This window comes from Mixophyes fleayi, chromosome 10 (genome assembly GCF_038048845.1).
Source record: "Mixophyes fleayi isolate aMixFle1 chromosome 10, aMixFle1.hap1, whole genome shotgun sequence".
Classification (NCBI taxonomy): domain Eukaryota; kingdom Metazoa; phylum Chordata; class Amphibia; order Anura; family Limnodynastidae; genus Mixophyes; species Mixophyes fleayi.
Window position 1 is genome coordinate 3,542,243 of NC_134411.1, and position 24,344 is coordinate 3,566,586.

Genomic DNA, 24,344 nt, shown 5'->3' on the forward strand with positions numbered 1-24,344 from the left:
TCTGCCCTCTTTGCCCCCTCTCATGCTGTCCCCTCTGCTGCGGTCAGCCAGAGAAAATAAAATAAATTTTAAAAAAACTTACCAATCTGCGCAGCGCCTGGGACCCAGCATTCTCCTCTCTCCCGCAGCTTGTCACTGAATGTCGGGAGCGCTGCGGGAGAGAGGAATATGCTGGGTCCCCGACGCCGCGCAGATTGGTAAGTTTTTTTGTTATTTCTTTCTCTGGCTGGTCGCGGCACCCCTGTGACAGCGCTGCGGCACCCCTGGGAGCCGCGGCGCACATTTTGGGAACCGCTGGTATATAGCAATTGAGGGATGAAAGACACTGGGATGTTGTTGGGTGTTGTTTGAAGTGCGGTGATCACTTGGGTGTTAATTTAATGTGTTCACAGTATATATTTGCTATTTATTACACTTGTAATCCCTGTTATCCTGACACAGATGTTTGGCAATCAGAATGGAGAAAAAATAACAAACATTGAGGTATTGGAAGTATTGAGTTTTGGGGATGGAATGGTTAGCAGTGAAGTGCGAATGCAGAACCATCTGGGACAAAATGTGTTTCAGACGTTATCTGTGCCTTTATGCAGGTGAGGAGGAGCAGAGAGACCCAACCCTGGTGGAAATTCAGTATCGACACACTCTGTCAGCAAATTATATTATATTATAAGGGCTACCCATCCCAGTGTTCTCTGTTTTGTGAGCTAAATATTCTGCTCTTAATAGCTGCTCCAATTTGACATAAGAACAGTCATGCATTCTCTGCTAGAGGATTTTATCTTACCAGACCAAAAAGAACTTTTGGATATTGTAAGAAACTGTCTGGTTTGAAACTCAGGACCTATTTCTGGGTGGTGACCTTACCACCAAGCCAGAGCACCTTATGTATTCCTCTGCTTTTTCTATTAACTTGCACAAACATATATTTTCCTTGGACTGAGCTGAATTGTTACCTGTCTCTGTTATACTACTCTGTGCCATCTCTTTACTGATATTACTGAAGTAGCAATGGCTGTGACCTCACCCACTTTCTCCTACTGTCAAGAAATCTGGAAGACTGGTGGTGAAAACTTTGACCATGGCAGTCTAATTCACTTGGCTCCTTAAAAAAAACCTCCCTAGTGCTGCAATATGAAAGTTTTACCGGAATCAGAGCAAACAATATTCCAAGGGACCCTGTGAGGTCATTGCTGCTATATCTCAATAATTTCAAACCTCCCATTTTCACATCACTGGACAGTTGCAGGACCAGGGCAAATGCCCTGTGTGTCATAAACCCAGCATTGATTCAATTACATACACTAATGTTGGAAATTGAGTGGCTTCTTAAGTGAAAGAGAACACCGTCTCAGAATCTCTCCCTTCTGATCAATGTTGCATTATTTGGGCTGTAGAATTTTTCAGTTCCCAGAACTTGTCTTTGACTACAAATATCTTTGTGATCTACAATAGGGAATAAGTTATCCCAGTACTGCACTGTAAGGAATGCACCTTTTGCTGTTTACTTTTTAACATTGAAACATATTTTATATTCATATTTCATATATTATAAATAATAGATTTAGTGATCTGTAGACTCATTCCACAGTAAGTACTGCAACATGTTAACAGTCATTGCAGTGAATAGAACAGTTACACTCATATTCAAAAACAGGGACAATATATAATCTAATATTTTAATAACAGAATAATCTGTCTATGCCTTATTACATTTCCATGCAATAAGCCAATGCCAATTATAATACACTTCCACTCTCTCTCAGCCACTTTCCAATGTCAGAGGAACGTACTGTTTCAAAATTCTGTTATGCTTCTCCACCACTTACATTTCAGTGTGAGTGATCATTGCTGGTCTTATAACAGGCCATTGATCCCATAGACAGACCTGCCTCCACTTGGCTTCCACTGTGAGTACCATGGCTAGTGGCACATGATCCTAGACTAAACTTCTTTTAGCAGAAACTGTGATTAACTGTAATAACAGTCATCAACTTGTTCTGTTGGCAGTGACACACACATAGGGCGGATGGGATTCTGATTTCAAGAACCCCTTTTTGTAGATGAGTGTCCAGAGCATCACTAATATATTGTTTTCCTATGCTCTCGAAATCCACAGTTGCAGCAGGAAAAGGATATTAAGTGCAGGTGAGCTGGAGGTTGCCACTCTCCGTATGCTTGGAGCATGCATATATATATATATCTATATCAACAACCTAATTAAAGGACAGCTGTCATCAAGTTTTCCATAGCCATCTTATTGCTGTACAACATAGTTCCACAAAATAATGCATTCCTTAATGACCTGCTTTCCTGAGAAAGAAGATGCGCTAACTGTACTAGGCACCTTTATTCTTAGGCCAGTGTGTTTTACTCTTTATAGCTGGAGAGCTATGAGGTGCAAGCTCTGCATGGAGATAGCTTGACTGCCCTATGCTTGCTCTTGAACTGGCTTTCTCTATACCTAAAGCTCGCTTGGTGTGATGTATAGAAAAAGCTAGATCATAATGCATTAAGCATAAAGAGCATGCTGTATTAAATCCCTTTGTTTTGCTAACCACGTAAGGCCATAAATTTCTACACTGGTATTTTGAGTTATACGCATTTTAAGATACTTGCAATTTAAAATCCAGTATATAGATGGAGCCAAAATATAAAGTTGCAGTTAGATAGCTGCTCAGCCAATCACAATAGTTTTCCTATGCTAGACCCTACTGGTAAGCAGCAGTTCAAGGTATTAACTAAGTGGTTTTTTTTTATAAAAAATCTTTACACCAACCATAGGAACAGCGCCACAGATAAAGGTGTCTAGCTGGGCAGCAGACAAAACAGGCGCAGCTAAGGTCTCTAGAGTTGCTTGTGCGCACCACTATTACACTGAAGTCACATGTGAACACCCCCATTCCACCTCTCCAGGTACAGTGGGTCACAAGTGCAAGTTACTTTATACGATAAATTTGGGTGTACATTGTTGAACATGTGCATTTTTGCATGCCACAAATGGACTTACGTCAACTCTAAAGAGAGAGAAAGAATGCGCAAATTCACTTCTTATTAAACATATAATTAAAACTTTAAATATAATAATAAGTCATTAGACCATCATGATCTCACATATCTATAAATCTAAAAAGTATATATATATATACACACACACAGATCTCTAAATATATCCCTTTTAATAGTTTCAAATATATACACAGCATCCAATGAGTGCTCCTTAAGATCTGCAAAAAACAGACTCGAGTATCTTGACTCCATATAATAATGTATAAGAAAACTTCTCATTCCATACAACCAAACTTGATATGAGTCAATTTATACAGACAGTCTTGAATTCAGCCGAATTCAAGAGCCGCTGGAGCGGTAAAGAGGCAAGTGATTCCCTTTGCTTCCCCCAGAAGCGGGTAAGCTATTTATGCCTAAAATACATCTGGGCTATTACCTCTAGATACCATTCTCTTCTCCCAGAAGCGGGTAAGCTATTTATGCCCAAAATACATAGTGGGCTATTACCTTTAGGACTGCTAAACAAGTGGGATTTCATATACCTCTTATACGGAGGAAGACTGTCTGTATAAATTGACTCATATCAAGTTTCACACTGCCGGATATAACGTCTATATTAACTGTGGAGTTATTTGGAGCTCTCATTCATTAAGGATACACATTGACGCTGCATATATCCATACTAATACAGGATCTTACCATATTTGCTTGTATGGAATGAGAAGTTTTCTTATACATTATTATACGGAGTCAAGATACTAGAGTCTGTTTTTTGCAGATCTTAAGGAGCACTCATTGGATGCTGTGTATATATTTTAAACTATTAAAAGGGATATATTTAGAGATCTGTGTGTCTATATATATATATATATATATATATATATATATATACACACAAGTTAACCCGTGCATGATACTCATGCATTCTAGTCAAATCAAGCTACTTAAGGTGTTAAAAAGGTTCTTGTCATGCATTTGGGCCTAGCCCAGGCCTCCTCAGGGGAAGAGCGTTACTTCCCGACGTAAGCGCCCTTTTTTAACGTGGTTTTGTCCACATGTCACCACCTCATCATTCTTCTCCATCACCTCATCCTTCATTTTTATCGCCACATCTATCCTGATGTCTATCCAGACACAGGGATCTCTCTCAGCGGTCCTGAGTATCACACTCCTCTCGCTCTGTCACCCCCGGCAACCACCAACCACTCCCCACTGTCACCCCCGGCAACCACCAACCACTCCCAGCTGTCACTTCTCCTTCAAGAAATATATATATTTTTTTTTTAATTTTTATAAACACTTAACAATTAACAAATTAAATTAACAAATTAAAAACATCTTAGTGTACCAAATTTCAGCCCTTTCTGAATTTTTTTTCCCACACACACTAAGAATTTAGTAGGTCAGTGTATAACTCCACCCAGCAGGTGGTGCTGCAGCTTGGTTTTATTTTTTCCACACACAGACACACACAGACAGACAGACTAACACACGCCACTAGACATTTATATTATAGATATATTTTTAGATTTATAGATATGTGAGATCATGATGGTCTAATGACTTATTATTATTATTAAACTTTAATTATATGTTTAATAAGAAGGGAATTTGCGCATTCTTTCTCTTTCTCTCTTTATATTGTATTAAAAGGAGATTTGACACTATCTCCATTGAATTGCTGCAATTTACTTCTTATACTGATTATCAGTACCCAATACTGTAGCGCCAGAGATTTTGTGAGTTTTACGTCAACTCTAAATCAAAACCATAATGCTCAAGATTTTTTTGTAATAAAGCAATGAACTGGCAATTGAGAGCATGGTGACTTACACTAATAGCCACATTTACCTAATTAGTTAGACTATACATAGTATTAGTTAACAAATACATAACGTTACAAACTTTATTCCTATAATTAAGCTTCATACATAGTATAAATTTAAATAATCTCTCACCTGAACCCAATACCAGGTGCTTTCAAACAATGCCCTTGTTCCTCAACTTCAACCCCAAAGTTAGAGAGATCACCTTTAAAAACAGATGGGACAAATAGCAATAAAGGTTAAAAAAAATGTAATAGTAATCCACCAGGGTTTAAAACATTATTTAAAAAATCCACAGGAGTAATAAATGCACAGGAGAAAAAAATCTGATATTAATCCAAGCACTTATAAGGCACTAAATAAGCAGAAAAACAGAAACATGACAATAGATTCAAATCTCTCCTACACTTTTGATTGGTTCAAAGTACAACTTGGCATCCAATCGGAAGCAATATTTTTTTTATATCCTTGTTACTATTCCCACTTAAGGCCATATTTTCCATTTACCCTATTCATTAAAAGGGTACAGCCAATCAGAAGTTAGAGAAGTGTATATAAAAAAATCTCTCCTCCAAACGTACCTCATTTAGTGCCTCTGAGCGCTAATATTACATCAGGATTTTTTTCTCCTACTGTGGATTTTGTTTTAAACTCCCATAAGTTTTTATTCATTTTAAACTCCAGTGGATACTATTTTTCCTATTGAGGTTTTGAATAGTGGCACCCCTAACATGGGGTTTAAGGTAAAGAAGAGTTTATCATTAGATGTTCCCAGGAATGGGGTTCAGGTACAAATTTATTTGAATGTATATACTGTAGTTCCAGTAAAATAATTCTTATTATTGTCTCTCATATATGTTTTTGCTATAAAAATAAAATGTAATACGGTTTGTTTGTTTTTTATTTATGTGCAAGAGTTGTTAGTAAAGTGCAGACCTGCAATACTTTATGTGCACCTACTTGTCTGTCTATTGCATTGGACTGCCTGTATGTGCTCCAACATGTCTGTCTATTGAAAATGTCAACAGGCTAAATGCCAGCACTTTCACTGAGGGGACAGCTTGAAAATGTCGACAGTGTGGTTGTCTGCATTCACAATGTCGACAACCACAATGCCAACATTAAAAGACCAATGCCGGCGGATACGACGTTTATCTGCTATTTCCACTGGACAGCAATCCCTCCCACCCATCCCCGAGTCCTGGTTCAAGTGTTCGCTACCTGCTAAAGGTACAGAATCTCACGCTTCAGTACAAATGGCCAAGGTATGCAGAGGCCAGTCTGATGATGGAGTGTAGGTGCAGGCCGGAGGTATGAGGAGCCAATTGAAGCAATGGCTTGTGATATGGTACAGGTGTTGTGGTTCAACCCTAGAGGTATGTTGGTACAACAGGGAGCAATGGCCATGGTATGGTACGAGTGCTGTAGTTCAGCCTCAGAGGTATGTTGGGCCAACAAGGAGAGACAGCCGAAGGTATGGTACGGGCTATGGTTCAGCTCTGGATGTACTTGGTGCCACATGTCGATGGGCCTTGGTATGGTCCGGGTGTTGTGATCAACCTCGAAGATAACAAGAGATGCTTGGTAAGAGGCGACTTAGGTTCGGTGCAAGTCCAGCTCATCTGGGCTGACTTGCGGTGCATTACGATTAGCCCAGAGGGATGTGGGTTCCAGGATGCCTGGGAACGGCTGTCCCTTTAAGTTTAAGAAACAGTGTGCGCTTATGGATGGACAAGATCGACTACAGTGTTCTCCCGCCACCATTGCAGTTACGGTTTAATTTAAATAAATAAGAGTTATTTGCCAACAAGTCGGTGTGTGGTGTCTTTTATTATATATTACTTCGGAGTCAAGGTTAAGACTAAGGTCTTTTGGATATTTTATCAACAGTAAGCATTTTATTATTACATTGGTCAAAGTGTGCTTAGCAATGCTGTTTCCCACAAAAGTGCAACTGTAAGGTGCAAATTGCAGATCCAAGAGGACGGAGAACATAGAAACTCATGGCTTCACCTAGCTATGTTAACAGGTATATCACCTGTAGACCACTTCCCATAACATTGGGGAAACAGAAGAAGCTAAAGGTCTGCCAAGCATAAAAGGAAACCTCACCTGACTTTGTCAGTTTGTAAAAATATCCCAGAATGCAAGAGTCCCAAACTAAAACCAACCAAGATGGAGCCACTTCCTGATGCTACACCTGAGTGTTTTTACCCAGCAAGCCTGTCAGTTAGCTCCTCACTTAGAACACCAGACGGAGAAATTACCATAATTACAAATAGAGAAACATTTTACTCCACCGGTACACAATATCATGGCTAAAGGATGATCAAACACCCCAAATCAAAACACATCCCCTGATTTGTCCTTCATTCACAAACTATTGAATACTCTAATCAGGCAACATATATTGTCCCTTCCCTGCTTTTCTGAGGCTGGAGCAACTCCTTCTTCCCACCTGGGCTTCCTGAGGTTCCCTTTAGAAAGTGGGAAACGCAAGGCTGTTTACCAGCCTTCTATTTATATATGGAGATTAAACAATATCTTTACATCACTTCCAGGTAAACCACTTTTATTTCACTTATTTTTACTTCTTATCCCTCTTTCAGCGCCTCTGCTTTGGTCCTGCTACAACAAAGCATGCATTATCATGGAATATACCATATATCATCATCATCATTTATTTATATAGCGCCAACATATTCCGTAGCGCTTTACAATATATATACATGATTCACCCAATTAACCTTCCTATACAACTAAATGGGAAAAATACCTGAACTGCACCATCACTGAGAAACAATGGAGGAAAATTATTTTATTTGCGCACACAGTGCCCATAAGCAAAAAATTCAACAGCCAAGCTTCAAGATCCTTGTGAATATTGCACACCATCCATACATAAGGTGTTTCTACAAGTTTCCCTTTTAGGCTGGTGCTGTAAGGAGACTGGGGGCACAAAGCAGCATGTGGTCTAAAGTGGCAGGCGCTTGGCGCCATATTGGCAAGAGGTAATCACCTCATAGCATACATAACAGGCTGTCAGCTATCACAGGATCCAGGCTTTGATCTTCTCTACTGTAATAATGATAACATTGGAGTATATAAATACGAACGCTACTAAATAGGTATCATCATGTGCTAATATGAAGGTGCAAAGGGTTTGCAACTCTAAAATAATAGAGGCCATTTACATTCCCCCCTGGATCCCACGGATGGAAGTTCAAAAGCCCAGGCAAAACAAAAATATAATGGCTTCATCCTATCTCCATTTATAGCCTTTCCTAACTATCCCTTCTTTTTAATTAATTACCCATGTGTCCCTTCTTATACACAGCTTCTCTCTCCATTCAATCAAAGGAACAAGAGAAAATTCAAGAATCTAGTTTCTACTATTGTCTACTATTAATCTTCTGATGTCCTGTGTTTATGAGCGATGCAGTCCTGATGGCTGAATAAATACAAACCTAGACTTAGAATGTAAAAGTAATGGATGAGACCAGGTTGTGCTGTCCTTTTGCGGAGAGAAAAACGTTGTGAGACTTCCCACAATGCAGGGAATGCCCCTGTAAACGTGCCCACTCATCCCCTTTATAAGATTTAAATAAACTCAGCCCCAGAAACTGAAATCTCATTTTGGCATGTTGGTTCAAAGTAGGCTTATTCCTGTGTCTAATCCGTATTCGGCAATGAATATTTCCATGCACCTAACTGCCCTCTTTTCACCCTCTCCACTCTATACTCAATGCGGCCGCAAGACTCATCTTCCTCTCACGCCGCTCCTCCTCTGCCTCCCCTCTCTGTCTTGCCTTACACTGGCTCCCCTTCCCCTACAGAATTCTTTTCAAACTCCTCACCACCACTTACAAGGCTCTCTCCAACTCTACTGCCCCTTATATCTCCAACCTCCTCTCCATTCACACTCCCGCCCGCTCCCTGCGCTCGGCCAATGACCGTCGCCTCTCCTCCACTCTGATCACCTCTTCCCATTCCAGAATCCAGGACTTTTCCCGTGCAGCCCCCCTTCACTGGAATGACCTCCCTCGCTCCATCCGCCTCTCTCCTACTCTGTGCTCCTTCAAACATGCACTCAAAACTCACCTCTTCCTCAAAGCCTACCAACCATCTACTTAACCCCATCTCCTCCACTCACTCTCCCCTCTCTCCCATTGCCTCAACCAGCTCCTCTTGTGCCTGGTCTGTCAACCCTCCCTTAGGATGTAAGCTCGAATGAGCAGGGCCCTCTCCCTCCTGTCTCCTCACCTGTTCTTCCGCTCCATGCTTATTGCAGCAGCCTGCCTGGAGTTTCTAAAGTATTGGTATTTTTGTTTATTGTTCTGTACTGTCTTACCCTGTATAGTCTACTGTTTGTATTATGTGCGGCGCTGCGGAAACCTTGTGGCGCCTAACAAATAAATGATAATAATAATAATAATAATAATAATAATAAAAATAATAAATGCTCCCATTTGACGTTGCAAACATTTGTACCCCAGCAGATGCCACGATCTTGGCCCACAAATCCATGACCTTCCCCATAAAACTGGGTGCAATTGTGCACAAGTAGGCATATGACGTCCCTTTTGTGGTTCATAAATGACCCTTACTGTAACGCAATGTAGACTCTGCAACTAAACCTACTGCTCTTTGTATTCTTCTGTTTCCTATACATCTTACATTGATGGTTTTAGATCAAACTATTCCTTGGACAGTAATAATGGTGTGGTCTCCTATACGAGGGAACGCAGGACCTGGACTCAGTCTCACATAACCTATTACTAGCAACATTCTACAGGTCTGCAGATTTCTTTCAATATCTATCTCTTTTATTTTATTTCAAGCTACTCTATCTGCAAAGAACTGTAGTATACAAAATTACTGAGTGAAAACAAGCTGCATTGCTTTGTCTCCATATCTGACTCTATGCTGTATACCTCATCTGCTGCCTCTATCTCCTTCATGTACTCCCCTCATGGCCCTGCTGATTCCAAAGAAAAGTGGAGTCTATTTATTCTATTTACAGATACGAGTGCACTCACTGATTTGCTTAAAGCATCAATCCATTTAACAGGTCACAAGTGTCTAACCTTCCTTCCTCCTCTATGACCATCCCTTCTCACTTACCCAGTGCTTTATCTCAGAATCTCACCCATCATAATTATCCACATCATAATTCATTCCTATATGCCCTTACATCCATTAAGCACGCAGGTGGGACACTTATACTTAAAAAACTATGAACTTGTCTCACCCCCACCCCCAACGCTTCCACACTCTCTCCAGTCTACTTAGGACTTGTAAACTTCTGAAATGTCTTTTCTAGACCTACCTAAGCTCCCATGGCCATATGCTTTCAATATGTTTTATTGCAGAACTCAGCTGAATACGCGGTGTAAAGATATTGATGATTTTCATGTCCCAAAATAATATATTTTTCTATTCTCATTCTAGGTGATTTCTGATGCAGTTTTGGCATTGCTGTGATTTCCTGTGTGATATTGTCACATTTCTTACTTTTCTATCTACAGCAACCACTTAAATCATCATGCGCACATCGAGTCACTAAGGAAAGTAAGGAAAGTAAGGCAAAAAAAAAGGGAAAATGTTGTTAGGGACAAACCATGTTAGAAAGCAAGGGGTGCAAATTAGTTTATTATTTTTCACATAAGGTAAAAATACTGGATGTTTTTTATCTGGCACACAAATACTTAATAGTTTTATTTTTACACTGAAATTTAAAGTTAGAATAGGGCATGTTAGATAGGACATGCCCCACCCCAACTATAAATCTATCCCCACATTTTAAATTTACCTCCCCCTCCAATGCAACATGGTTTCGCTCAGGTGCAAAATTACTCATTTTTTTATGCTTTGCTCGCCTTAATGACTCGGGCCCATCATCTTTTCACAACCCACCTATTTTGATTTTCTATAATCTGGTTTGTTTCCTGCACAAAGCAGTCCATTCTAAAGTCAGCATTTCTATTTCCATCTGTGCAAGAAGACTACTTGGCTCAGCATTATTCCCTTCTAAAGTCCTTCTCTGTACAACACTCCACTGAGCCATGCCTCCTTTACAGTACATATCAGCCTGCATTGTCTCCATATATACTGATGTTTTTCGCAGATACCAAATTTCAGCATCATCAACTACCTCTGCTCTTTCCACCCTTAGGGCTAGATTTACTAAGCTGCGGGTTTGAAAAAGTGGGGATGTTGCTTATAGCAACCAATCAGATTCTAGCTATCATTTATTTAGTGCTTTCTACAAAATGATAGCTAGAATCTGATTGGTTGCTATAGGCAACAACCCCACTTTTTCAAACCCACAGCTTAGTAAATATAGCCCTTAAACTTTTCCTTTGGCTCTTTCTCTGTTGGACACAGTATTTCCTATTATCCTGGGCCAACCACTGAAAACATTCAGCACAATAATAAAAGTATACCGGACACAATCCAATAAACATCTCAACAAACCTCAGAATTAATTCAAAGAAAATAAAATCTAATCCTGAAATCTTGTTTTGGATGTGATGATCTTTCAAAACCATATTTTGAGAAAAGCCAAGGATGAAAAGAGATGTTGTGGTACAAAATACAAAATATATGAAGAACACTTCATTTCATAGTATTGAATACACCAGATAATATAGTGATACTGTGTACCCGCCACATAGTCTCCGAAGCCAATAGTGGTCAGCGTAATGACGACAAAGTAAGTGGCCTCCAGAAGGCTCCATTGCTCGATCTCCTGGAAGACTAAAGTGGGGATAAGAACGAAGAGGACACAGCCGATAAGGATGAAAAGCACCGCAGAGATGACCCGTACGATGGTGGGAGAGACACGCCACTTCTGCGGTAAGGAAAAAAGAGAAAGGTGAGAGACATTTACAAATAGGTTCATTGCATGTTTTCACTGATAAATTGCACCAAAGGCAACACATCCATTATGTATATTGGTTAAAGTAGACCTGTCAGGCAGTTTTGAAAAATTTAATATAAGCATAATAGACTGAACTGAACAAAAGTGCAATTTCAATATAAAGTTACTTACAAACATAATAATCCTCCCTCTTTGTCTGCGATATTGCCTTTGGTATTATTCAAACTAGTAGTCTGCGTTGGCTGAAGACCTTGTGACACCAGATGCTGGTGAGCTCTCACAGCTCATAAGGAGCCTGTCTTGATAGTTGGAAACTTCCCTGGGTTAGTTGATGTCACAGGAGCACAGTGAGCATGCTTCTGCCGATACATGGGGTGTTTATATTCTTACTAATACACAATGGCTTTATGTGAGTGTGCAATAAGACAGATTGGTTAATCCTACCATACAGGCACATGCTGGTGCTACACAAAACACATTAACATAAGAATACAGAAGAAGATTAGAGGACAACTTCCTGGAAGTTTTATCAGATATGTCATGATGAGAAATGAGCTAAATGATGGGATCAAATTTGGAATTTGCAGAAGTCTGTGTGATTCGATTGGCCTCAAACTAATTTGCAGAACACTGTACATGAGAATATTCATTAGTACATATTGCATCAATTAGAAATATTGTGCTTGTAACCCTGGTTATCCATTATTGATCCTGCAGCTCCTCCTCTCTTACGCCACATAGAAGGGGATTACTTGGTGTCGTTCTGTTACAGATTGCCAAAATAAAATAAAATAATAAATTCAATGAATAATAATAAAATAATCTAATGAAATAATAAATAATGTAATGCAGAAGCAATTTAATATCTGTGAGTTGACTCATCTATAATTATGATACTGGGGGGGGTGCAGAGGCGGAAGCAGCGAGCTGTGGGCCCTGATGCAGGGAAGCGGGGAGAAGGGAATCGGGCCCTACAGCTCGCTAGTTCCCTGTGCAGCGGGCCCCATTATCACCATGGGCCCCGGTATGACCCGTCTGCTGCACCAATGGTAGTTCTGCCACTTGGGAGATGCATGTCTGTAGCTGCTGCTTGTGTACTTTGATGTACAGATGAAGGATCTACACAGATATGGCCCATGTGAAAACATCAGAAAGATACAATGGGTGTAAGACCACAGTAGACACATACGTCAGTGTCTTCACTCCCAGAGAAATACAATACTGCAATAACCGTCTACTTCAATAAATGGAGGGTACAAAAGATCAGCAATAAATACTTTGAACTGAAGAGTTCTCTTACTAAATATAATATACGACGGGCTAAAAAGTAAAATATTAATGACAACATTTCAAGAGGTCAAGGCACAATATAATGTGTATGTGCCCTGACAGATTTGTGTCTGCCAGAATGGCAACATGAGACTACACCACTTAATTAGTTTGCTATGATATTATATAATGGGGAGCATTGCAGCATACCTGGATCTCATGACATACATCTGCTGTATGTTTGCAGGTTTTGTGGGTATAATAGCATGTATTGCTAAATGTCACTTGGGCATTTGCTGGATGCACTTGTTGGTCTATAAACAGGGTGACAGCAGAGGTCAGTCCAGTTTATATACCACTGACAGTCACAGAGAAAGGCTTTTCCTCTACAGTCATTGAAAATTCATGAAGTAGGGTTCCCTCTCCTGCTCTGCGGAAAAATGGTCAACTTCCTACTAGTAGTTAAAGCGTTTCATATTTTGAGCCATGACGTGTAAATATTTGTACAGTACGTGAGCTAGGTAGTTGCTTAACATTCCTCCTCATTGTCTCAGATTGTCCTCACACTATAGTGTCAGTTATTTTCTTTTAAATATTTTGACAATACCCATTGTCATTTTACTTATATGGTTCTAGAAACTCTAACTGGATATAAAAATTAGCAAGTTACTTATTGGTCAACTGGTTATTTTGTATTATCAGACTTTCTATAGACTTGTAGATTAAATTCTGTTTCTCCCTTTACATATCCTTCTATATCATAGACTACTCTCCTAGAATTAATATACTAACAGACTATTTATACGTCGTCTCATGTGATTTTCTGTCTGCACAGAGTCCCAAGCTCAACTCAAAATCTAATTTCAAAAGCACAAAAAATTGAATTTCAGTGCGGCAAATCGATGGACGAGCTCTCTCCAAGACAAGGCTGAGTTAATGTATCTCCATACAACTCCCCCCAGGGACAGTGAAATGAGGGAGGGGTGTGTAAAACTAAACAACAAGACGCACATACCTATACCATCACTCAGGTGTACAAAAGCTCAGTGTACATAAGTCAGAGATTTCCTGGCACAATGTAAATATAGATAAATACTCAACAATTAGTTCATACGGTGTAGTAAACATGGGGTAATACTTGCAAAGAAATAGGGGACTTTGGGGGAAAAAGTTATTGGAAATAGTATTACTGTAATGCAGGTATTTGGGCAATTCAGTTAGAAGCTATTTTCCGTTTTTTCGCATTGTGCAATTTTTCCTGTGTAAAATATACGAGTGTGCGGTAATTATCACACGTGAAAATATGCTTCATTCCCACATTTTTGTTCACACCTCCAAAGACGGTGAAAAGTTTTGCAAATGATAAATTATAAGCTGGAAAGATCTGAGATAGTACAGAACAGCTAATAAACATCTCATTAGAACGAAAAATGGTAAAAAATTTTTTTTATTATATTAAAATAACATAGCACCTAGCCAGAAAATGGCTTATTCATGATCAAATCTTATTTAAGCATAATAGAGGGCAGACATGCTGCTGTGGTAAACAGATCAAACAGATGGGTGTTTGTAAAGATAAGGGTAGAACTAGAAATACCTATTTATTTTCTTATAACATATAAACATTTTTACTGCATACATGCTTATTGCTTTTGCATTTATGCTAAATCAGCTGCATGAGTAATGTGTGCTGGTTTTATATTGCTTTGCATGCAAGTGCATTACTGAATGACATGGTGTTGTGGATCGCTCTTCCTGCAAATTGCTTATTGTTGTCCTAATTATGTGGATTCCCATCAGCATAATGTTTGTTTGCTATATAACTAAATGTTTCAGCAAGTCTGCTAATGGCAAGTCCTGCTTTTAAAGTCATCTTCTTAAGTCATATGATGGAGTTAAAACTGGAGTTGAAAGTGGTCCGAAAATATACCCATTTCATCATTACAGGTATGAAAACTACCCTACTTACTTGACTTCTGTGCATTTCCATAATCACCTGCTATTTTACAGTCTTCCAAGATCACCATAGTACTTCATCTCACTTAGCAATCAACCGCACGCAAGCCTTCAGCTTTGTTTACCATCTGTATTCATCATGCCCTGTATTATACCACTAAGATATTACCATTATTATAATTCTCTTCCTCCACATTTGTTTGTAAGCTCTCTTGCATACTCCTTGTGTTATGCACAGGATAGAGTCTACGTGTCTGCTGTGATATGCTGAACCTCAACACTGAAGCAGCATATCTCTGGCAGGACTTTATCAAGGTTTATGATAGCACCTTGCCATACACATGAATTAATATACATGGCTCGCCCATATACCTTGCATGCCTCGCACGGGACATAGTTTAAGTGAGCTTTACAATTGAATTGCACATAAACTTCAGAGTGCGCAGTAAAAAACCTTGTGAAGTCCTCAGAACATTACCCCACTGGCGAAAATGCTAAAATTCACATTTGATTGAGTTGCCCCCCTGAGGCTCATTATGAACCACAAAAAATGTGGACCTGCACTGCTTTTTATTTGCTCCATGTGCCTACTTGACAGCCCAGCACATTGAGGTCTTCAGTACTGCCCCCAAAACATCAATCAGCACTTGACTTTTTATATTTATGGATATACATGGATAGCATGAAACTATGCATTTCAAATACTACTTGGTACTGCTCGTGCCTAGAAATGTTTATTCACATAGAAGTAAAACTGTAAGGTGCAAAATGTGCCCCATTAAAAGAATGGCACAAACCCTATTCTCCAACACCTTGTATGTGGTGCATAAGTCATTCTGCAGGATGAAAGTACCCTCTCACAAGGCAAGGAACTCAAGCTAAATGCACGCGCCCCATCCCATCTCATCCATCAACATGAAGTCTCATTTTTGCCTGTGGTTGCAAATGCTGGTAAACTCTTGCATCCAATCTCACTCAGTACAGAATTTCCCCTATCTCTTCCACTCCTTTACTCTGATGCAGAAACCCCCTATTCCCATAGGTGCCCCTTTTATCCATAAAACTGGGAACACGTTGTAATGACGGCATTGCTGGTCAATGACGCATGCGCCAATACGAATGATAAACTACATCTCCCAGTGAGCACTGCTGCGGCTGCAGAGAGATGGGAGGTGTTGAGCCCAACAGAAGAAAGGGTGGAGAGAATTCAGGTGAGTATAAATGGTTATTTCACTACTGTCATGAGTAAGGATCTCAGATATTGCCAGTAGGGTGAAGATTATAGGGATAGAGGTGGTAGCTCAGAAGAACTTGCGCTGCTTTGTGTCAATATAATTGTTATGGATTGATATATTGCCAATAGGGTAAATAGTTAGGGATAGGGAGAATAGACATGAAGAGGATTGTATTAGTTGCTTTGAATTTGGAGTTCTAGTACAACTTGCTTGTAGCACTACAAGTCAATGTCAAGAGGCCCTCTTATCATGGACAGGCTACCCTGGTTCTCTGGCTTGAGGTAGAGGGAGCTCACAAAGCCCAGGATCTATGTGCCCTTGGTGTAGCGAGCCAGGGGGTGCCTAAAAATAATTGGGGGATGGTAAACCTCACTGAAAGAGTATACCACATAGCATGTTTTTCCCAACATTTCTTTTGCTTCCTTTGCCCCGGCCTTTTGGCTGGGAAGGAGCAATTCTTATACTAAGCCCAGCCACAGACCAGAGCCATAATCACCCGATACATATTTATTTATTTATTCACCTCTTCCGGTGTCCTGGGGAATTCCGCGGCTGAACCTAGAGCAAAAGGGACCCCCCTAGTTTTTCAGCTATGGGGATTCTGAAGACCCTTTGCCCTCTAAAGGACCTTTTGGTCTCGGGGGTCGGGAATAAAGAGGCCCTTCCCCTTTTGAGGAGGGCCCCAAGATCCGCACCCAGTGCACTTTCGTGTGTTCTTGCACTTTTTTTTGCACTAGGTGATTGACAGCATGATCCCGGACTTTCAACAAAAACAAAGACAAATACTAGTCAATTTATTTGTGGAAGAAAGTTAATATTTCAGCCTCTTTGACATCTATTTGGAGAGGACAAGATACAAAAGCAGACTGAGCTCCAACACAATAAATTTACGTGTGTTATGTTGTATGCTCTTTGGGTGTGCTATGAGCTATAGGTGAACTGCATATATCCAGCACTGTAATGTAATAAGTTAGAGACATCACAGTATATAGAGTGTTGCTCAAAAGTTATACTGTTTATTTGCATTCAATTACAATACTGCAATTTGTTAGTCTATGTGTTTGCCCATAAGTAAAAATGTATACCCTGTTTTATCAAATGATATTCTAGTGCATATGTTAGTGGTAGACAGGGGGTTCCCTGAGTCTCCCCCTGGAGTCCGACATTCCCTAATAACCCACATTTCAAGACTCATGGGATGCACTGACAGCTGAAGAAAAAGTCAGATGTGTCTGTTATATGTTTACATATGCACCATTCCCATGGCATGGAAAACGGGGTGTTACAATGTTATATTGAATAATGTAATTTAGGACAACCATGATTAATGAGTAGTTACAGACAGACAGACTGATTGCTCTTGACATTTGCTGAAATAATATTTGGGCATGCACATACTGAAAAAATGGGTCACTCCCAAATAAAGGTAGAATTAATTTTACCCTACAGTAAAAAAAATAGTACTTATCACTGGACAATAAGTAAATCAATTTCAGATATAGTCTAGAAATAACTGTGGGGGCAGTAACTTGTGGAAGTTCTATAAGGTGCTGGTGTTAACTGCGAAAATAATACAGATTATACATGACCTTACCAAAAATATGATTTCTACTTTTCCAATTCCTTTGCGGAGAGCAGATCCCAAATGGTCGCCCACTCCTGCCAGCAGGATGCCAAAAAGGGGAATGCCAAATAGTGCATAGAAAATACAGAACATCTGGCCACCCTCTGTCTTAGGTGAGTTGTTACCAAATCCTGGAACATATCACATACGGAAAAGAATATCATTTGAAGAAAGTGAAAATAATGAAATTACTTTTTTAAACATATCCTATGTTTTCTTTCAGAGTCAAGAAGCCAGACATTGCAGCAAAACGATTCCTGAAAAATGACCAGCAATCAGGGCCGGATTAATGGAAGGGAGGCCCCCGGGCTAAGGGTACTGTGAGGCCCCCCCAGTAATCTCCTTACTGAGATCTCGTGAGAGTGAGACTATGACTTATAGTCTCAGTCTCACGAGATCTCCTCAGTAAGGAGATTACTGCGCGCTGCGTAAGTCCTACAGTGACAGCAGGCAGCTAACAGCATAACATTTACTGTTAGCTGCCTACCATTCTCCTTGAACAGGTGACAGTCGTAGCCCCCGACCCGAAGAATGCCAGCAGGCCCCCCAGCTGCCTGGGGCCGCTGTAGCCCCTTTAGCCCTATTGTTAATCCGGCTCTGTCAGAAATTCACAAACTATATCATGATATTTTAGGATTTATAGGAATAAAATGAAATATGATATTGTTGTATACAAATAGCACAGTTTTGTACAAAATAAAAAAAGAAACATCAAATCCATATTTTAAGAAAGTATGGGGTAATTATGCCATGATAACTTTTAAGTACCGTATATACTCGTGTATAAGCCGAGGTTTTCAGCACATTTTTTTATGCTGAAAAAGCCCCACTCGGCTTATACACGGGTGAACTTACCTGGTCTCCGTTTCCTCAGCTCTTCAGTTCCGCAGTGGAACGCATGTGCGTTCCACCGACAGGAAGTTCGGCACAAATGCCGAACTTCCTGTCGGTGGAACGCACATGCGTTCCACTGCGGAACTGAAGAGCTGAGGAAACGGAGACCAGGTAAGTTCGTTCTCTCTCCCTCACTCGCTCCCTCCCTCTCTCCCCCTCCAATATTAACATAATGTGATTTCCCTATTCTTTGGGGGTGAATTTGGGGGTGAATTTCAGATATGGCATTTGCTGGGTCTCATAATACATTATTATTCAGGATACCGTACATTGATGGTTCTAATTTATACGATTCATTTATAAAACAGTTTTTTCAAATTAAATCAATAAAGTAGAGTAACAAATCAGGGGGTGTGGAAATATTAAAGCACACATATATAAAGATATTTATTGACAGTGTCCCCCTGCACCCCATTTTGAAATGTGTCAGGGCTTCACTAAAATGGCAAGCTTATATCAGTAGCTAATCAATCAAAAACACACATGATATAAAAATGTGTAAAATAAAAATGCATATACAGATGTAAATAAAAAACATAATAATGAATAAATCTACAAAAATTACCAGTAGCTGCTGCATTTCCCACCCTAGGCTTATACTCGAGTCAATAAGTTTTCCCAGTTTTTTGAGGTAAAATTAGGTGCCTCGGCTTATATTCGGGTCGACTTATACTCGAGTATATACGGTAACTCTAAAGCTTCACATATGGGACCAAATCGATAAGTCCTGATTAATATCCAGTCTATAGTACAGGAAAATCTGAAGGATGTACGAAGTGTGTCATCAGCCAATTGCACTTATTGGAGCTCATGTGGTCCTGTCTTCCAGCCTGACCACATATGCCCACCCAGATGGCCAATTGGATACATATAAGACAATGTATTAGCAGTGTAATAATGTGTTAAACAGAGAGAGATTACAAAATGAATAATGTCCCCTATAGTTTATATATTAAACATATTAGACATCAATAAGGAGTTTTCTGATATCATGAAGGGACAGATCTAAAGGCTTAGTACAAGACACAGAAATCCAATTTACTATATATTTGTATTTATGGGCCTGATTCATTAAGGAGTGTAAATGCCAATACCTGCCGTGTTTTGGGTAAAATGCCCAGATCAGGACCATACGGTAGTAAACACAGCAACACCCAATTCATCTTCGAGCACAAAGGACCCTTACGGCAGCATACGATTTAGGAAGGGGACTGTGTGTATGCACGTAGTCAATGTACAGTACAGGCGTGACGAGCTCATGCACATGCAGCAACATCCCAGCCTTGGGCACCTGAAAGGTACGTGTCACTTCCACCAGCTACAGGTTGGGTGTAAGTACTGATTGCTAGTGATGACAGTCACATATGTATGCTAGAACATGTGTTTGAAATCAGGAACAACTGTAAAAATGCATTTTATGTAGAGTAGACATTATTAGCATCCTAATAAATGTATTTAATGGGGGGATGAAAAACAAAATGTATTTTGTTTAATGTTTTGTCATTGATGCCTATATTATTAACAGGTGACAGTAACTGATTTTTTTTCTGTGTGTTGTTTTGGGACTTTATATTTCACATATGTATTGGATGTATCCTGCAGTGTATTGCCTGTTAGAGCAGAGCACCTAGACCCGTATTCAACAACAAAGGTGTTTTAAGATCTGCTCCTAGTTGAATACGGACGTGCGTATGCCCGATTTATGCGCTTTTTAAAGAAACCTCAATTTACGTTCCTTTTTGTGTGTATTAATGAATCAGGCCCTATTTGTTTTAGTGCTAAAAAGAGTTTCAAAAGAGTTCTGGAGATCCTTATATACTGTATTTTTAAAAGTTAGGACAGTTTTGAGAAGACATGGGGGTAAATGTATCAAGTTGAGAGTTTTCCAGCACGTTTGAAAAGTGGAGATGTTGCCTATAGCAACCAATCAGATTCTAGCTGTCATTTTGTAGAATGTACTAAATAAATGATAGCTAGAATCTGATTGGTTTTTCAAACCCGCAGGAAAACTATCAGCTTGATACATTTACCCCCTGATGTCCTATGGTAACTCTTACTTTTTCCATAGTAAGGTTTGGGATGACGTGGGTGGTACACAGACAAATACAATGAGGAGGGCTACTCATGTGAGCCTGTGGTTTTCAAACTGACCTAATTTAGTTGTAATAATAATGAAAGTAGTCTATAGATACTGTATATTACTGTCATATGTGCAATATCTATCTATAGATCTAGTAAATATTGATTTTGATACTGCTATAATCACTGTACTATTTAGAACAAAATAGTAAATAATAATAACATGACAGCAAAGTTCTGTGCACAGCCAGTAGCCCCTGGCTATTATAATGACACCAGCCCCCTCTAACAACTTTGTAACTATAAGTTCAGTAATTTATCACATATATATTTTTAGATTAGAAAAATAAATCAGGTTTTACTGTGCGTTTACTTCTGTAAATATGATTTTACTGCTCAATATATGATGAATAGTACACATGACCATTACCGATTGTGGTGATGATAGTTCCTGCGAAGAAGAAGCACGTCCCAATGTCCCAGTGCGTGGTGACATTGGTGCCATTCGCTGCAACGTCAGCTCCAGAACCCAGCGCCTCTTTCACCTCCTGTAGAGACAAACAGTAACTTCATGTAACCTACACAGTGCGTGATACTGTCATTACATTGTTCCCCCACCTCAACAACATAAAACATTGCACAGGAATAAGGGAAAACTATGCTCACCGATCATTCCATTTCAATGTTATTTGCGCTTCAGACTCCATTACAACCTTCACAAATGGGTTAATCCTTAATGAGCAGGGTTGAGACGTGAACAAAAGTTGACACCCCTGGAAGGTATATAGTGCGACTACTATTTCCTTTGTAACATCCCAAGATGCCTCTGGAATATTGAGACATCTGTGGAGTACTTAGAGGAAATTAAATTATTGGTGGATATAATTTGCTATTTTGCTATTTAGGCTCTGTAGCAGCCCTCACGATTGGGATGTACTCAAACAATAACACAGGGTGGGTCCTCAAATTCAAGTCAACACTGATCAATCAATGCATATAAAATATTTTATTGATCAAACATTCCTTTACCTATGAGCAGTGACCCCTCAGTCTCTACACCATTAGGGATAAAGTTTCTGGATTTGGGTGAATAATTGTTTAAGCACCTCCTTGTGTAATATCCACAAGGAGGTGGATTTGATGCCGACTGAGATAATTTGCCATCTTGTTGTCTTTACCTGCTATGAGAGGGGCTGACAGAGACCTCAGATTGCTTTCTGCCCATGATATGATTGTTGATACCTCTGTAATCAAGGTTTAGCTCTTGGTGCCTCCTTGTCAATTTATGAAAGCCACAACTGTCAAGTTGTCTGAAAACATCTTGAGATGTTTCTGTTGCAATTGAGGTAAAACATGTTGTTTCCAAAAAGTTTGCAGGCAGTTTCTTCTCCTTTTGCCGCAATGCACCTTGTACTACTTTTATGTGCAGATGAGCACCCCAAACTTTGGAGCTTGAATCTGTCATTAACACAGTCCATTCTGGTTCTCAGAGGAGTACTCTCCTTTCCTTTAATAGTAGATCTAGTCCCAGTCAAGAGACTCCCTAGTGTTCTGTGTAAGTTTTATAGTCTGATCCAGAGATTCTGGACTGCGATCCCACTGATTGATTACTTCTAGTTCAAAATTCCTCATATGTCATCTTGCCCATGGAAGGATACTCGTGGTTGACGAAAATAGTCTTAAAGCCGGAGGCAATACCTTACTGAATTTGGTAAGTCAGATTTTGAATCTTCAGAAGTCTTTCTTCTGACACTGAGGTTTTGTCTTTCGCTGTGTCAATTTGTATTCCCAGATATTGCAACTGTTGAACTGGCACAAGGACTCTTCACTGTATCTAAGATCCAGCCATGGCCCTGTTGAAAAGAGATTACTTAGAGTATTTTGTTTTGAGCACTGTTCTCTGATTTCCCTAGTACCAGAATATTGTCCAGATAAGCCCAAACTGCAATCACCTGCTTCCTGAGAACAGCCTTAAGAACCACTAGAACCCTGGTAAAGGTTCTGGCAGATATTGAGAGGCCAAATGGCAAACTGGAAATGGTACCCCAGGCAATAGAGTTTGATAAAATAATGGTGCTACACTGCTATTGGGATGTGCAGATAGGCACCCTGCACATATAATGATGTAAGGATCAGAGCTTGCAGACTCTATGCAGAAATGTCTTGAAGGCACAAATTGTTTTAGATTTCTTAGACCGAGAACTGTCCGCAATCCTCCTTCTACCAGATAGAGTCTGGAGTCTAAGCCAGTACTTCTCTGAGCAGTAGGTGCTAGAGAAATTACCTTTTTTTCCATGAACATCTGTAAACTCTACTGCGTAATGCGCTCATTTTCACAGGGGATGGTGGTGTCTTTGATTTTACAAAAACACTTTTCTGGGTATCACTCAAAACAACATTTTGCACCCTTTGTTTATAATGTCACAAAACAAGTGATCTTGCATAGTAAGCATCAAGGCCTCCACATGCCTCACAATCCTGCCACCCACCAAACCTCCTGGAGAGTGTATTGGCCAGTAGTCATTTCTCTGTCTTCTTCTTTCATTTCCTCTAAAGGAAAGAAAGAGCTGTCTGGCTGTATCTGTCACATATCTGTCACATACTGTCTGGCATATTGTTGCCAGGACGATAGGTTGGGGCCCCTTTAAAATGTTGTCTTGAGGAAGAAGCAGAATATGTTCTTCTACAATCCAGTGGTAAATTATGTAATTTATCTTCTGTGACTTTCTGAATCATTATATCCAGTTTGTCACCAAACAGCAGAGGATGCATAGTTAAGACATTTTTTGACCACTGATTTGCCTCCCTGGGACACAACCAAAGGGCTCTGCTAGTCAACACTGTTGATCTACACTTTTGGCAGAAGGTAATATTGTATGTTACACAGAGGAAATCAATTCCTATTTTCATCATTTTCATATACTTCAACAATGTGCTGTCTACCTAATTTTTCTTGAATGTCTTAATACAGATTATCCATCCAAATTCTGAGTGCATTGGAGACTGAGAACCTTGGCAACTCCAGCTTTAATTACCGTCCCTGAGGAGATTTGAAGCTTTTTAAAACATTTCTCCATCTTTATATCCACTGGGTCTACCAATGAATCTCTGTTTTCTAATGGAATAGCAGTTTTATTTAGAAAGACGGGCCACTGCATCATCAACCTTCTTAGTGAGTCCCACTTAATGGTTTCAGATTCTTTTAAAATTGGATTGGTGCTTCTTCAATTGATCCCATTCCTTATCTAGAAGTTCTCTAATCACCCAGTCTATTATGAAGACTCTACATTTGTGCTGCTTATTTCCAAAACAACGCATCCTGCAAGGTAGATGGGACTGTCATATCCTGTATTCCCATAGTCTAATTAATATGTTTAATTAGCACAACCATCATTTCAGGGTTACATAATTTGGTTTCCTCTTTATATTCCACTTCAATATCAGAGAAGTCTGCCCCAAAAGACGCTATAGATCCACTTGAGAAAAGCTCTTGTATACTATTCAAGTTTATACACATATGAGACCTGATCATTTTAACACCTTGACATGCTTGAAAGTCTTCTTTTGATACA

The 24,344-nt window shown here is 39.7% G+C and overlaps 1 protein-coding gene across 3 annotated transcripts in view; it reads right to left on the reverse strand.

The window, feature by feature from the left end:
* KCNK4 (potassium two pore domain channel subfamily K member 4) overlaps positions 1–24,344 on the reverse strand; it is a 57,022-nt gene that overhangs the window by 14,501 nt on the left and 18,177 nt on the right. For all 3 annotated transcript variants that reach the window (XM_075187656.1, XM_075187658.1, XM_075187657.1), the window contains exons 3-5: positions 21,203–21,320; positions 17,770–17,930; positions 11,499–11,685 (exon numbers count right to left, since the gene is read on the reverse strand). In XM_075187656.1, the coding sequence (XP_075043757.1) occupies positions 11,499–11,685; positions 17,770–17,930; positions 21,203–21,320 (466 nt within the window). The remainder of the gene's footprint in view (positions 1–11,498; positions 11,686–17,769; positions 17,931–21,202; positions 21,321–24,344) is intronic.